General features: G+C 35.8%; 1 protein-coding gene across 3 annotated transcripts; it reads right to left on the bottom strand.

Moving 5' to 3' along the window:
- Positions 1-56: 56 nt before the first annotated feature.
- Positions 57-15,438, bottom strand: LOC149784132 (failed axon connections homolog). Of its 3 annotated transcripts, none has more exons than XM_089933209.1 (5): positions 15,060-15,437; positions 5,804-5,927; positions 4,387-4,586; positions 3,004-3,215; positions 57-659 (listed from the first exon to the last, which is right to left on the bottom strand). In XM_089933209.1, exons 1-5 carry the CDS (start codon positions 15,176-15,178, stop codon positions 655-657), a joined length of 660 nt encoding a protein of 219 aa, XP_089789335.1. In that variant the 5' UTR covers positions 15,179-15,437; the 3' UTR covers positions 57-654. The 3 variants fall into 3 exon arrangements, with proteins under 3 accessions (XP_089789335.1, XP_089789334.1, XP_089789333.1); XM_089933208.1 differs by lacking the exon at positions 57-659 and adding an exon at positions 946-1,985 and having other exon boundaries at positions 15,060-15,438; XM_089933207.1 differs by lacking the exon at positions 57-659 and having other exon boundaries at positions 2,352-3,215; positions 15,060-15,438.
- Positions 15,439-15,990: the final 552 nt, after the last annotated feature.

The raw sequence follows: 15,990 nt of genomic DNA, 5'->3' as shown, positions 1-15,990 counted from the left end.
AACCCCGGCTGAGTCATACCAAAGACTTTTAAAACTTCTACTAACAGCCGCCTCGTTTGGCGCTCGGCATTAAGAGGTTAGTGTTCGGACTGGTCGGCCTGGTGTCATGATCATGTGACCAGGTGGGACATGATGCTACATGTCTGCGGCATGATGCCCCAGTGGTAGACATCACTATAAACTGCCACACTGCAGACGTCGTAGCGATATGACTGAAAATTTTAGAGCTACAATAAAAATAAATATCTAATCACACACACAAACACACTTACATACTAACATTGGCCAAGTCCATAACTTAAAACCCACGCGGACTGAGATGAGATGGCTGTGATCGGTAAAGGCGAGAGCTTTAGACCAATCGGCCACAAGGGAAACTTGTAACAACATGTTTCAAAATCATTTATTGTGACGGGGGAAAAAAATCATCAAAATAAAGGACAAAGCATTTAAATGAAACTACAGATTGCACAAAGTGTGGTCAGAGGAGATAATTAAAGCTTTATTTACTCGCAACTTAGTGATTGGTAAGTAAAATGAGGGTTGAATAGGTGCCAGTTGTGCCAGATTTCGGTGTGTTATTCTGAGTGCAAACTGATTATGGAACAGTGTTTCATTTTATCTCTCCATGGGATATTTTTTGAGAAATGAATATTAACCTGAAAAGAACAGAACGGAACAGAACCCGACTTCACTACTAACTCGGATATGACATTTGGCATGTGATGGTAGGTACACATACGGGTCATTAATTACGGATATGACATTTGGCATGTGATGGTAGGTACAAATACGGGTCATTAATTAGGGATATGACATTTGGCATGTGATGGTAGGTACACATACGGGTCATTAATTACGGATATGACATTTGGCATGTGATGGTAGGTACACATACGGGTCATTAATTACGGATATGACATTTGGCATGTGATGTTAAGTACAAATACGGGTCATTATTTACGGTAGTGTAACGGATATAAAAACAGAAATAAAAAAGTAAAAGACTTATATTGTGATCACTATTTTCGATACACATGAAAACATGTAATTTAACATAACTGTGTCATCACTAATGAACTGATATGGGAATCATAAAAAGTTAAATATCAGTTCTATCTATTTCTTTATTTAATCAGGATGTTAACATTTCTGTTGTTTGGTGAATCTCAAAGTTTGTAAATACTAAGGTTTTAGACTAACATTTGCTAAAGGTGAGCGTGAAACTAGATTTAAAATGGATGTATGCACTCAATAGTTGGCTACAGTAACTCAAAAGTAATGTAATAACGGTTTAGAAGTGAATCTGGTAATTTTTGTTCACCCTATATCGAGGTAAGCCCTTACTTTTCTGGCACGTCTTACTTTTCTGAACACCACTTGTTGGTACGATGCTGTGTCTTAGAATAAAACAGTAATAACTAAATGGTAAAAACCCAACTATTTCGTGACAGAGACAACTCATTCGAATGATACCAGCTGGTACACTTGTCTACCAAACAAGTAAAAATATGATTACTGACATTTACAATCGTGCACAATTGATATTTGTCAGAAGTTATATAACTGATTAAACAAACGAGTAAAAATGCAAATGCGACCTCAGGTAGAGACATCATTTAGTTATAGTGTTTGGTTTGTTTCGCGAAATGATTAGTGCAGACTCCATATCATTCGTCGGGTCGTTCGTTCTTACCGGGATTTCCCCGGGTTCTTCCTCCACCAGTTATACTGGCCGCCATGTATAGCCTATCTTGGCTGAGAAATGGCGCAAAACCCACAAAGCAACAAAATGTCGTTTGTCTTAAAAGTCGAGGCTTCACAACGAAAGTGAGCAAGATAGCCTTTTCTAGAGTCCGAATTCAGCTGTCATCGTAGAAACTTGCTCCTAGTCGAAATCTGATTTGCTGTTAGATATTCCTACGCGATAAAGAGATTCCGTGTGAAGGTAAATACCCTATAGATCATCTGTCATTACGAACTATCTGTAAAGGGAGACTAAATACATCACATATTTGACAAATTGTTCTTTAGAGTATTCACACTTTCTATAGTTTAAACATGTTATATTTCATACGTTTGTAGTTGGAGACTACACGATGAATAAATGTAAAGGAATAATAATACAATTAACGGTTTATAATGCTCTTATCCTTTTCCAGGAAAACTTGTATATATATATCTATATATATATATATATATATATATATATATATATATATATATATATATATATATATATATATATGATTTAACAGTTAAAACTTAAGAGCCTCTTTGTCAAACATTAGCATTTACCTATGATATGTAGAGCTGGATGATGGACAAGGGGGTAGATTAAAAAAATGCTAGAAGAAATCAAGGCAGTTAAAAGTAGAAAATGTCAATCAAAATGTGTCAAAACTTGTGTAGAAAGTCGATAAAGAAAAAGGACGAACAGAACAAAATAAATAAATAAACCAAAGGTAACAAAATAGTGAGATTAAAAGTGAATAGAGAATGGAAGCGATGTCTAATTATTTGGACAAAAATGTGGGCAATTGCAGTTTGCAGCTGTTTCTTATTTGCAGTTTGCAGGTGTCCTTGAGGAAGAGCATGTGTGATACTAACATGTGCAGCTAAGTAAATCGTTTTAACGTTTCGATAACTTTATGAGCGAACTCGAAAATACGAATGTTTGCTTCGTACGGAAGCATTGTATCGTCATGTAAGACGGTATTTAAAGTTCAGGTGCCGTATGGTATGAATGATTAAAACATTTCAGTACAGTGTTTTTGATAATAAATGCAAGAATAAAAGTGTTTTCTCACACATTGTTTGAAACAAGTTGGTCAATTAAGGCCATTTGTGTAACATGTTATATAGTGCTGTCTAGTTAGCTGCTGGTTTTCAAATCATGTCCTTAATCTTAGGAGAATTATGAAAGCATCCTATTCCAAAATAAACCAAAATAAAATTTAAATGATCAAGACAACAAGTTTATAAATAAACGTAAATTCCTACCTAAGAAGTCGGAGAGAGATTTCAGGTCTCCCTTCGCAATATGGGTTATCTCGTCATAAGTGTGTCGCCCAATGCCCTGCACATATCCCTTGTTCATCATGTATCTCCTGTACCGCCACAGCGTGAAACGGTTGACGAAAAAACTGGGTACACCCACATAAGATATCATCATCTCCTCCAGATGAAAAGCCCATCTAAACAGAATATGGCACCTAAAGTATAAGATTTTTGACAGCAAATATGACACCAAAGTACAAGATTTTAGATGGCAGAATATGACACAAGAAATATAAGATTTTAGACAGCAGAATATGACATATAAAGAATAAGATTCTAGACAGCAAATATGACAACTGAAGCATTGGACTTTAGACAGCAGAACATGATACATAAGCTATAAAATGCTAGGCAGCAAATAATTACACATGAAGCAAAAGATTTTAGACAGCGACGGTAAAACATGACGTATAAGATTTTTATAGTAGTTTATGTAGTAAATACGGCAACTGGAAGTATAAGATCTTAGTAAGCAAATATGAAACTGAAGTATACGATTTTACACAGCGAAATATGTCACCTGAAGAAAATTAGTTTAGAGAGGATAAGATTTAACCCAGCAATTATAAGATCTGTGGTAAAAGATATTAGCCAGTAAATATTACGATTTTATATTTGCTTTTGTTTTTCAATTAAAATTTCCCAGCAAAATACCAAGCTTGGAAGTAATAGTTGAACCTACTCCATTGCGAAAAAAGAAAATAACTAGCACAGTCGAAACTCTCTTAGTGCTAGAGAAGTGGTTCATTCGCCAGTTTCAGCAAATGCAAAGTTTTGTGCCGACCATTATAATTTACTTCATTCTCCCTATTTCTTCACCTGATAGACTTTTTCAGGTTATCATCTCAGATGATAAAACTACAAAACCTGAATTGCCAATAAATTAATGAGTAATGAACTGAGGTTAACTTGTCAATAATAATTGAAAACATGGGGTAAATAATCGACACTTATTGTAGAATAATCTTTATTAGTGATTCTACTTCATTAACGTATTCCAGTTCGTTGACGATCCTTACTAATTCAACAATTTAAACATTTGTTTTCAGTGTGCAACATGGAAAATAAATAAATATGTAACACTGGGGCAAATAAAGTCCAGATTTACATGTTGGCATTCATATATCAAATGTATTGATATGTAAAAACATCATATTCAACCGCGCGTAACGGGCGGGGGAGCACCCAACCGGGCCAATGACATAATTTGATAATCAAAATGGACATGAGAAGTCCCGTTTGATCATCTATTCTTGTATTGCTATATGACTGAACGAATGAAATGCGTTATTTTGTGATTATCTACTACAAAGCAAAGTGCCTTACCAGTAAGTGTTTTCCTCCACCATCTTCTGCAGTGCCCTGGCTACAGCTCTCTGTTCTGCAGTCAAATCTTTGTTGAGGTCGATACTGAACTTATGATTGAGAAACTCGATGATAAAAGAGGAGTCGGGAATGACATTTTCATTGTACTCTATCCAAGGTACTTTCCCTTTCGGTGCCCCATTTAATCCGTCAAAACTGTTCTGATAATATAAAGTGTCCAATTATATATATATATATATATATATATATATATATATATATATATATATATATATATATAGTCTGCATTTAACAAGTGAATTGATGTTACCATTAATTTCCTCACTCTGAGTAACGGCTACGGAAAACATCACTTACACCTGTTACCAGCTCGTCAGCTCTTTGTTGTTACTTTCTCCAGGCATGTGTTCTATCTTTATTTTGATTACCCTGTACCATATTTCTCATAAATGATTACAATACTGTATAATCCTCAGAAATGATTACATTACTGTATAATACTCAGAAATGATTATAATACTGTATACTCCTCAGAAATGATTATAATACTGTATACTCATCAGAAATGATTATAATACTGTATAAATACTGTATACTCCTCAGAAATGATTATAATACTGTATACTCCTCAGAAATGATTATAATACTGTATACTCCTCAGAAATGATTATAATACTGTATACTCCTCAGAAATGATTATAATACTGTATACTCATCAGAAATGATTATAATACTGTATACTCCTCAGAAATGATTATAATACTGTATACTCATCAGAAATGATTATAATACTGTGTACTCATCAGAAGCAATATATTTTAATTATACGTTAAAATTTCATTCGACCGTTTTTATGCACGTTTTTGTGTACCTGTTTATGTCTTTTGTGTTTGTGTGTTTTTGTGTTTTGTGTTTGTGGGTGTTTGCGTGTTTGTGTTTGTACGTGTTTATGTATTTTACGTTTGTGTGTGAACCGCTCCAGTGCCCTAGTGGCTAGAACGTCCGCCTAAGGATGCGGGAGATCGCGGGTTCAAACCCGGGCCGAGTCTAATCAAAAGCTTACAAAAATGGTACTAACAGCTGCATCGCTTGGTGCTCAGCATCAAGATGCTAGTGGTGGGACTTCTGTCAAGATAAAGTGACTACGTTGGACATCATGTAACATTCCTGCAGCATGATGCCCGAGTGCTAGACATCACTGTAAACTGCCACAATGCAGACATCGTACCGATATGACTGAAAATTTTTAAAGCTACAATAAAAATCAAGATCACACACACACACATACACACACATGTCTGTGTGCATTTATTGTGCTTTGTGTTTGTTGGTGTTTATGTGTTTGCGTGTGTTTATGCGTGTGTGTTTCATGTTTGAGTGTGTGTGTTTATCAGAATAGGCAGATATTCAGACCTACCACATATGGTATTTTGGCTATACGGAGGTAGGTTTCCACCTTTACAGCAAAGTGAGACAAGTTTGGAGCGTAATGGGCCCGATCAAACTGATGTAGGACCACCATGTCTTTCGGAGGGATGCCTCTGCAGCAAAGGTATCAATTTAGTACCGTAAACAAAGCAAAGATAATCAGTAAATGACATAATACATACGTTCTCAAATAACTATAATAACCTTATCTTAAACGCTAATATATATATATATATATATATATATATATATATATATATATATATATATATATATATAGATAGATAGATAGATAGATAGATAGATAGATAGATAGTGTTTACATTCCAGCATAGACAAAAATATAAATATTTTCAAGTTAACTATATTATCACTTTTATCATTGGTGAAAATAAAGCAACCAGCGAATTGCGGCATTCGTATTGAGAAATACGCAAGGATCAAGGAAGGCATCACGTCTTTAGCAGTTACGAACCAAGGATCGGTATTACTTTTGTGTGTCCTGGTGGACGTGTTTATTTATTTATTTAATTCTTTATTCGCTTAAAACTAGTGTATTCATCCTTTGTATGTACTATATGGACGACATAACTCTTACATGCTCTTCAACCTGGAGCAGTTCTGTACACTTGCGTTAACAGAAAAAAAAAGAAAAAAACAATACGAGAAAGTGTAATTTCTATGAATATAGAGTATATCACGACTAATTATGAAATGCTTAAATACAACAGCTGAATAGGTAAATATATACAGGTATATGATCTCGCACGATGAACTCCTTGCACTCCTACAATAGAAAGGACAAATACAAATATGCAAATAAAAGATTGTTTATTTCCGTTAGTCAGGTTGCTGTTTTTGTTGCACTGGTATTCATGCTTACAAATAAACTTAAGGCATATCGAAATATAATAATAAGGTTTCAGTTGAATATGGCAATTGATATAAAAGAGAACATGCTAAAAGGAGGAGACTTTAAAGAAAGGAATTTTTCCATAGATGATAACAGTCGCCGCTAAGGAAGCAATAACTATGATATTCAATCACAGGCATGACAAAACGACATACACAAGTAAGACTAACAAACTTAAACATGCATGACAACAAACACTTACACAGACAAAAACACATTTACACACTGATAAAGCGACATATTCAAAAGCAAGACAAAATCGTTTACACCGACAAGACAAAACGACATATACACAAGAAAGACACAATGACATATGCATAATGATACAAAAAATTACGAACGTATATGCATCGGCCTAAATTAAACAACTTAGAAGTCTACACATTACACCAGTACACCGGACACCCGGCACACACACTGTGTGTGTGTGTGTGTGTGTGTGTTAACAGGGCTTTTGAAGAATATATCAGTGTACTGATACAATGTACAAAGCATCCGTTCTAATCTTTCACGAATCTCTAATAATCCGTCAGAACTCTTGTGTCTGGATGTGGACAGTGTGAAATACGGCTCCTTTTCTTCTCTTAAATATTTATTAGCAGTAAATGTATATATCTGAATATTTTTAAGATTAGTTGTATTTATGTTTAGTAACTTTCATTAACCCTTTAATCTTCAGCTCTTGTCTGCTGTGTATTTAGTACTGCCATTCTCCTTCTCAAATAATGTATCGTCCAGTCAGTAAAAAACGACCTTATATTTTACTCAGATAAATGCATCAATTACAATTTTTTAATTGCAATCCATGACCAGCTTAACTTTAAATATCTTATCAATTTTTTTTTAATTTAGTGAAATTTCCTGTTATAGTAAAAAAAACTTTCTGCATCTGCTCCTACCTCCCTTTCAATGAAGTTAAATTTCGACGAAGTACGGATTTGTTTTAAATTTAATGGTTGCCTCTTACTATTAATATTTTTAATTCTTTCCAAATCACTACGTAGAAGTAATTTTTTCACATGTTCGCACGGTGGGGAAGCTATTAGTGTTCGGTGGGTTATAAGCTGTAATTAAAGGAAATTCAATTTGACATGGTTATGTGTAAGTTTTATATATATATATATATATATATATATATATATATATATATATATATATATATATATATATATATATATATATATATATATGGGTTCCTGATAACTTGATGAACATGCCCAGGAGAGACATACTTATTCATTCTAAAAAATTGTTACTAGTTTTACATCTGAAAGAATTCTTCTATAGTTATATGTTTATCCCCATATTATGAAGCAGTCGTCTACAAAATCTCATCCAGATCTGTCTTAAATAATCTCAGCATACATTTCCGCGTTTATCCCTAATTATGTCAAACAATGTCTCTCCCAAGTGTCACAAAGAAATTTTAATCTGGAGTAATCTTGGTGCATATGGCCATGCCGTTTACTTTATGTTATTTCCGTCCAAATAAAATACACTGCGTTCACGTACTAGGGACTAAGTTATCAATTCAAGCTCGAAGTGTGAATATATGGCTTTTCATATTTAACCATAATTTCACTGATCTTATTACAAGGCCATGAGCTACTGTATTGTGTATACATTTACTACATATCAAAGGCAGTGATTGTTGATTCTTCGATGTCAGCGTGAGAAAATCAGTGTAATCTCTAATGAAACTAGAAACTTCAATGCAAAGTTATTTTTATGCAATACCAAGCAAAGGATTTGAATTTTTCTGAAACTTTTCGGTCCTCATACAACACCTAAAACAAAACCAAAAAAAGTCTTCAGGCAGGCTTATTGCTACAAATTCCGAATGTTGATGCCAATTTCTTTCGTAATGGTATTACGTTTTTAGCCTTTCGGGTGGCCGTAAAAGGTAACCTGTGAAATACCCAAAATTCCTTTTATAATCCTGGTCGTCTTTACATGTCCTTTCTATACCTTTCAGCTGTTTGGTTTATTAGTCTTTGTGTGTTTGTATCGACTTGTCGACTTATTCCTTGGCAAAATTTCTTTTAATTTAGCATTTCGTACATCATTGTCTCTGCAAAAATCGCTATCCATAAATATAACACCTCCGCCTTTCTCAGTGTCTTTGATAATATTTGAATTGTTGTCTAACACAAATTTAATAGACTCAAATGCGATTTCGTTTTCATATTTGTATTGTGTTTTGTGACAATATTTTAGTGATTTATGATTTGAGATCTGGAGTTTTTAACGTAGCTTTAAAACAAATTCAGTTATATCGCAACGATGTATGCAGTGTGGCAGTTTACAGTGATGTCCTAACACTATCCTCTTAATGCTGAGCTCCTAGCGAGGCAGCCGTTAATACCATTTTTATAAGTCTTTGGCATGATTCGGCTTTGGGTTTGAGCCCGCGAGCTTCCGCATTCGAGGCGGACGCTCTAACCACTAGGCCACCGAAGTGGTCATAACATTTTAGTGGATATTGTTTCAAGGATTGAATAACATGTTATAAGACTCTGTCTCTACTTTTAGTCAGACTAGTCAGACCCATCTACTGCTTTAACTTTAAATTAATCGCTCCGGTGACCTAATGGTTAGAGCGTCCGCCTCTGATGAGAGAGGTTGCGGGTTCGAACCCCGTTCGAGTCAGACCAAAGACTAATAAAAATGGTACTAGCAGCTACCTCGCTTGGCGCTCAGCATTTAGAGGTTAGCACTATGACTGGTCGGCCTGGTGTCAGGATCATGGTTCCCACGATCTTCTAAATATAAATTGCCAGGTCTTTTCCATTTTTTTCCAGGATTAAATTAATTTCAAGGTTAACATATGACTATTACTGAATGGAATTAAAGAACATTTTAGATTATAAAATATCCATTTTTAAATCTGAAGATGTTTCTCTTTCAAGACTCTCCAAAAGATATATGTCAGAAAAGATTATCATCTACAAAACCATTAAATGAGTCACACGAAACAAAATTTGACTACATTCCTATACACTGACATGTATTGCTTTTTCAATATACAGAATACAAATTCTAACTTTACTTTGCTGACTGCATTATGTTTCTACATGGAAACACTATAATGAGCATAAATTATTTTGTTTCCTTTCAAACCTCTAATTCCAAAGATTTCAAGAGCAATATGTGTGCGTGTTATACAAAGTAAGCATTTACTATCACAACATGAACAAAAAAAAGGCAATAAATGCAAAGTTTTAGAACTTATCGTGATACGAAAAAAGTTTAACCTTGAAATTATGAATGCCAATACAATCTCAAACAAGATTTTTTAACCAACATGAACTCCTTAAGACGAGGTGGTTAAAATTTCCATCATTTAAAGATATTTACAAAAGGGTAGATTTAGATTTTTACAAAAGAGCTTCAAAATTGTACATTGTTGTATAAACAAGGACTGAAATTTTTGTAAAATCAACGTATCTTCTTGTAGTTCAATACACCAGTTCGCAAACCTTTATTGATACATGGGTTCTAATCGTTTCTTAATATATAATAAAAGGGACGACAATTTCCCATTTCTCTTGCGTTCCATTTAAGATCAAAGCTACATGTCACTGTAATAGTTTCGCATCAAAATTCAGCTCAGAGATTCGAATTTGTTCTAATCCGGTTTTCCGCTGAATATTCCAACCCCATTTTTCACATTTGCACATTCTGTATGGAGTATGGGTTCAGAGCAATTACATGTAAAAATGTTGGAATCTGACGCCACCGTAATGTAGATCATTTTCAGAATCTATTTTTAGCTGGTCAAACCTATCCCAGAGCCACATCCAGTACGGTCATGCGCATTTGACGTAGGGTAATTCGAGTGACCTACACTTCTTACATGAATAGAACATTTGTCATTTTAAATCACCTCAGATAGTAGTAAACAATTATATGCCAGCCCACAAGTATAAGAGTTGAACTGTACGTTTTCATCAAGTATTTTAACAATAAATGAGTATTGCTTTATGTTACTGCATCGTGACTCTCATCTTAACTCCGCTCCCCCAACCCCTCTTATGACTGCGTCTGCATGGTAATGAATAATCCGAAAATAAACAAGTTAACTTGTCTAATTATCAGCAAACAATGAACACCAAAGGCGGCACATCACGTATTAAGCAGATTCCTCAAAGATTTCATTTAGTTAGTAAATGAAATGGGAATGAATGTGAATCCCTAAACTGCTTATTATACACTGAATTGGCTGAGGAATGCTCTCTCTCTCTCTCTCTCGGCCGAGTGGTCTAAAGCGCTTTCCTTGCCATCTCACTTCTGTCTGCTTAGGTTTGAGTCTCGGTTTCAGCGAATGTGGGTATGTGGGAAAGCTTGCCAGTAGCTTCTCGTGGGTCGGTGGTTCTTTCCGTGGTTTTCCTGCGTTCTTCCTCCACCCATTAATACTGGCCGCTATGTATAGCCAAATGGCGTCTCTTCTCTCTCTCTCTCTCTCTCTCTCGGCCCACGTTGCGTCTAAAGGGCTCTCCGTTACGGATCACTGTCATCTCACCTCTGTCTGCGTTGGTTCGAGTATAGGATTCAGCCAAGGTGGGTATGTGAAAAAGCTTGCAAGTAGCTTCTCGCGGGTCGGTGGTTCTTTCTGGGGTTTTCCCGGGTTCTTCCTCCACCATTAATACTGTCCGCCATACATAGCCTATCGTTTGCTGAAAGATGGCGTTAAACCCCACAACAAGAACTCTCTCTCTCTCTCTCTCTCTCTCTCTCTCTACTTAGTTTGCTGACTCCTTGAACAAATTGGGACAATGAGTCGTGTGATATATTTGAAACGGCCATTTGCTTCAGTACTATCAGCTATGTGTAACTCATGTGGCTTCTCTGGTTGGGCTTGGGATCTGATTACGTTGCCATTGATAATGCCGTGTTCATCACAGGGGCTCGTATCGTTTCTTACAACTGTCATACAAGTACTATACAGTAGTAGTTATTATATAGTACATGAATGACAGGTCAATTGTAAGCAACGATACGAACCCCTGTGGTGTTCACCTGTATATATATGTCGACTATGAAACTAATTATATGCAACAGAGAGATTTGTAAGTCCTCGTGTTTTTGTGAGTATATAGTCTTGAAGAGTCATCTAAATACACATAGATTTGTACAAGTTGTAATTCTGGTCAGATAGGAAAATCGTCCACCCACCCCTTTCCTTTCAGAAATGGATCATCCAACTTTGTAAGTCTTATCCAGAACCGCGGAGAGGGTAGGACAAATTCAGGGGGACCACAATGGTCAGGGGGTCCACCATTGTTTCAAATTGTGATTAATTGGGACCTACTGGATAATTTTTCCTAGGGCCCACAAATCCAGTCCGCTGTTTTGGTCCTCTCTGGTGTTTTTTGTACTCATATCTATTTTTCTGTTTTAGCCAGATTAATGAACTGTTCACTCATGATTTTTTAAACACTATTTATGTGAAGGGTGTACAGATGTCAAACCTTTACAAATTTGTTTAACGTTCTTCACGAACATACACTATGTTAATGACAATCGCTTAAAAGTTTACCTACGTTGAGCGTGAATGCGTTAAATATTGGAGTGGAAAAACCTAAATTCGACTTCCTGAAAAAAGTATATAGCTTACCAGCGGGCCTTGCAAATTTAAACTAGATTATATCGACTTATACCTGCATGAAAGCGATATGAAAATTATTTATTTTCTCAAAAATGGCAAGTATTACAATCGTTATATCTTTAATCCGCTGACAGACTAGACGAAACTCAGCATAGATGAAACAAGACCCGGTACTCGCCATTTGCGTTAATAGTCACATGATTTCACAAATCTCAAACAACGACATCAGAAGTCCAATAGTCACGTGATATCAACAATAAACTCCTTTTTAATGTTGTTGTGCAAAATTTAAATTATATTATATGAAAGTATGATACCTTTTGTAAAAACCAGAAAGAATATATATTTCTCAACATATTTATTTCGATAACAACTACAAGAAAATTGGCCAGTCTGATTCATCAAGCAGGGTAGTCTGGTTCTCTGCTTCGTATCTCGGCACGTGAGAGAGCACGTGTCAACGTGGCAGTCACGTGATACAACAAAACTCCGAAGTTGGTCTCAGAATAGATATAGAAAATTTTGTGCTCTTTCGTTTTTGTAGTTTTTTTTTACATCAGCATACGACTTTCGTTTATTTTTATTTTTTCTTGTACAATATTGGAAAATGACGATTGTGAGATTATGTGTGCTCGTGTGACATGCTATCGTAATCGCTAATACCAGCTCATCAACGCATTAGTTTCATCGTCTTTCGGCAGATTAAAGACATAACGATTTTAATACCCTCGCAATTTCTGAGAAAATGAATATTTTTCATATCGATTTCATACAGGTATAACTTGATTTAACAATGTTTAAGTTTGATAGCCCACCCGCTAAGCGGCTATGCTTTAACGTCCTGTGTTGGCCTCTTGTGATGCTAGACTGGTTTTCATACCTTCCGTTAAAAAAAAAAATTGGATATGAGCCGTCTATGAAACAAAAAGTGTACTAGATGAAACTAATCCACTGAGCGTTTGGATTGTCTCAACAAATATATTTATGGCAAGCACCCAAATGATCCGTACTGCAACCTCCTAATATTTTGGTTAGAAATCGATAAATTTAACTCATGATCAGTGCAGTACGACTCAATTACGTAATTGTTTCGGGCGTCACGTTGTTGAGAAAAATTCCCGGGTTTTTCCCGACTTTCTTCAATATTTGCGAAATTCAAGGACTTTTCACGGACGGGGAAAAAATTATAATATCTTCCGACTTTTTCCCGATTTCCCCGTAGCGTGGGAACCCTGCAGGATAATGTGACTGGGTGGGGCATGATGCTACATATCTGCGGCATGATGTCCCAGTGCTAGGCATCACTGAAACTGCCACAATGCAGACATCGTAGCGATATGACTGAATAAGTGTTAAAGCTACGTTTAAAATCGAAAACACACACGCACACACACACACACACACTCACACACACACACACTTTATTTGGCTCATTATCACATAACTCTCTCCTAGTGAGGTTTTTTTATACTTAAGGGTGAAATTCAAACTTAATCGTCCTGACAATGTCATGCTGAATCAAAACAAAAGGCAACCAATATCCATAAACATTCTGTGCCGAATACTATTGTAAAATATATGTAAATATAAAAATCCTAAATTCATGAAAACAAATATACTTAGATGATACATTATAAAAAAATATTACAATGACTGGAGTAAGATGTCAACAACAACAACAAAAATATCACGTACTGGACCGTTCAGTGAGGTACTGCTTCACGTACTGGTTCTCAAGTCCCAAGGGACATCATGTGATTATGGTTTAATCAGTGAATATTGATCTATGTCTATTATGAAATTGACTTTTAGGGGGGAAATGGAACTGAGTGTTGCAGATTCAAAAGTCAAACTGCATTGTTATTATTGGAAATATAGCAAGACAACTTTTTTTTTAAATCGAGTATCAGGGAGGGCAATTTGTTGTATGAACCCGCCCCCTCACCCCCAACCCGCAATTAAAGATCTCATTCCCAGTGTAGTTTGACATCATGGCTTGTTTTATTTTGCCCTACTGCACTGGACGTCTTTGATTATGACCTGCTCCTGCATGTACGTATCTTGGCGCATGTTTGAACCCCCATGTTTGACCTTTAAATAAAATAAAGTATATAGGTCATTTACAGGGCCGGATTAAGGTCTTTGGGGGCCCTGGGAACAGCTAACATAGGGGCCAGTAGCTATCCTGCCTTGTCCATAGATATGGCTACAGTACTATTAGCAACACTGCCTGTGACATCAGATTTAATATACGGTGCCCTTTGAGCCTCGGGGACCCTGGGCACCTTGCCTACCTTACCCAAAGGATAATCCGCCCTGGTCATTTGAATTATTATTTGTTTCTGTATATGCTATTATTTTTATTTCTTTTTATACTAGTGTTCTTTTATTTCATTATACCTCTTTATGACATGAACGCTTTTCTGCGTATGGGTTTGCGTACACGAGTGTGTGTATAGGTGTACTAGTCCGTGCGTGCGTGCGTGTGCGTGAGGATTCGTACGATCTTCACCATATGAACGCTCAGTACAATCCTAAGACATAAGGGATTTTCTGATAAGAGGTTTTGTCCGCAAAACTAAATCATTTGTATAGTTCCTACCTTTCTCAATGGACAGTACTCATTTTTATGTGTACCCCACCCACTCAGGCATATCAAATGATACACGTGCGACATATACCTTTTTCTACATGTCTTTTTGCGACCTTTGATACATTACTTACCGCTTACTGGCTAGTTTTCTTCGCATCTGTCTGATAACGAGCACCCCAACACCTAGCACCACTACTCCCCCGATGTAAGGAGCATAATCGGTCAGTCTATCAACCACAGTAGTCGCCATTTTGTATATCAAGAGAATATTCGATCAATTCAAATTTGTACGCTATAACATTACCCCCACATTGAGCCCATCCGTACCAGCTGGTATCGTCTGGCCTTTATCACGACAGCGTTCTGTCCATTTGTGCATTGCATCATAGACTTACATGTCATAATTACATACATTTGCAGTGTGTATGGGATATTTGCAGCAATCTAGACTACACTTGTATTTAGTTGAGCAAGGGGGTTAAGTAGACACCATATGAGTCCCTAGTTATCTTATAGCATAGTCATCGCATCACCCTCTAACAGTATAACCTTGAACCAAGGTAGGGAAAAACCCACACTTCAGGGAGGTTCAATACGGGGAAAATAAAAAGAGGGGAATTTAACAGTATGAATTGTTTTTTAATTGCCCATCGTTTCATTTATTCAATAAATATTTCCAAAACGATTCGTCAAATCTTAGATCATCCAATAAACAGAGTGGCAAAGAAAGATGAGAAATGTGTCACTGTAAAATTGAAGTCCTTCAATTCCGATTATTAATGGGCATAAGAAATTTACAATAACAATACTTGAAACATTCACGTTACGGACACTTTTTTTTATCCAAGCACCAAGCACACGTGACATTGGCTCTATTGATAAAATAATTTGTATAAATTAGTAATAACTTTTTGTTAATTTTTAATGAATTTGATAAATTTGTAATAATGTTGATACATTTTTCAATACTTTCAATAATGCTGCCAATATAATTTACATATTATTACATTTACAGTCATCATTCCATCCGTACTATGTGTCTTGTAATTTTGTTACGAAGTA

Source organism: Sinohyriopsis cumingii, chromosome 14 (assembly GCF_028554795.1).
Source record: "Sinohyriopsis cumingii isolate HCF-2022 chromosome 14, ASM2855479v2, whole genome shotgun sequence".
Lineage (NCBI taxonomy): Eukaryota > Metazoa > Mollusca > Bivalvia > Unionida > Unionidae > Sinohyriopsis > Sinohyriopsis cumingii.
The sequence above is the reverse complement of the archived record's forward strand: the minus strand, read 5'-3'. Positions and strand labels throughout refer to the sequence as shown.

Coding starts and splice junctions, on each gene's coding strand:
- LOC149784132 (XM_089933207.1), bottom strand. CDS start 15,178: ATGGCGACTACTGTGGTTGATAGACTGACCGATTATGCTCCTTACATC. Junction 4,587..5,803: donor TAGCCAAAATACCATATGTG/GTAGGTCTGAAT, acceptor TTATATTATCAG/AACAGTTTTGACGGATTAAA. Junction 3,216..4,386: donor GTGGAGGAAAACACTTACTG/GTAAGGCACTTT, acceptor CTTATACTTTAG/GTGCCATATTCTGTTTAGAT.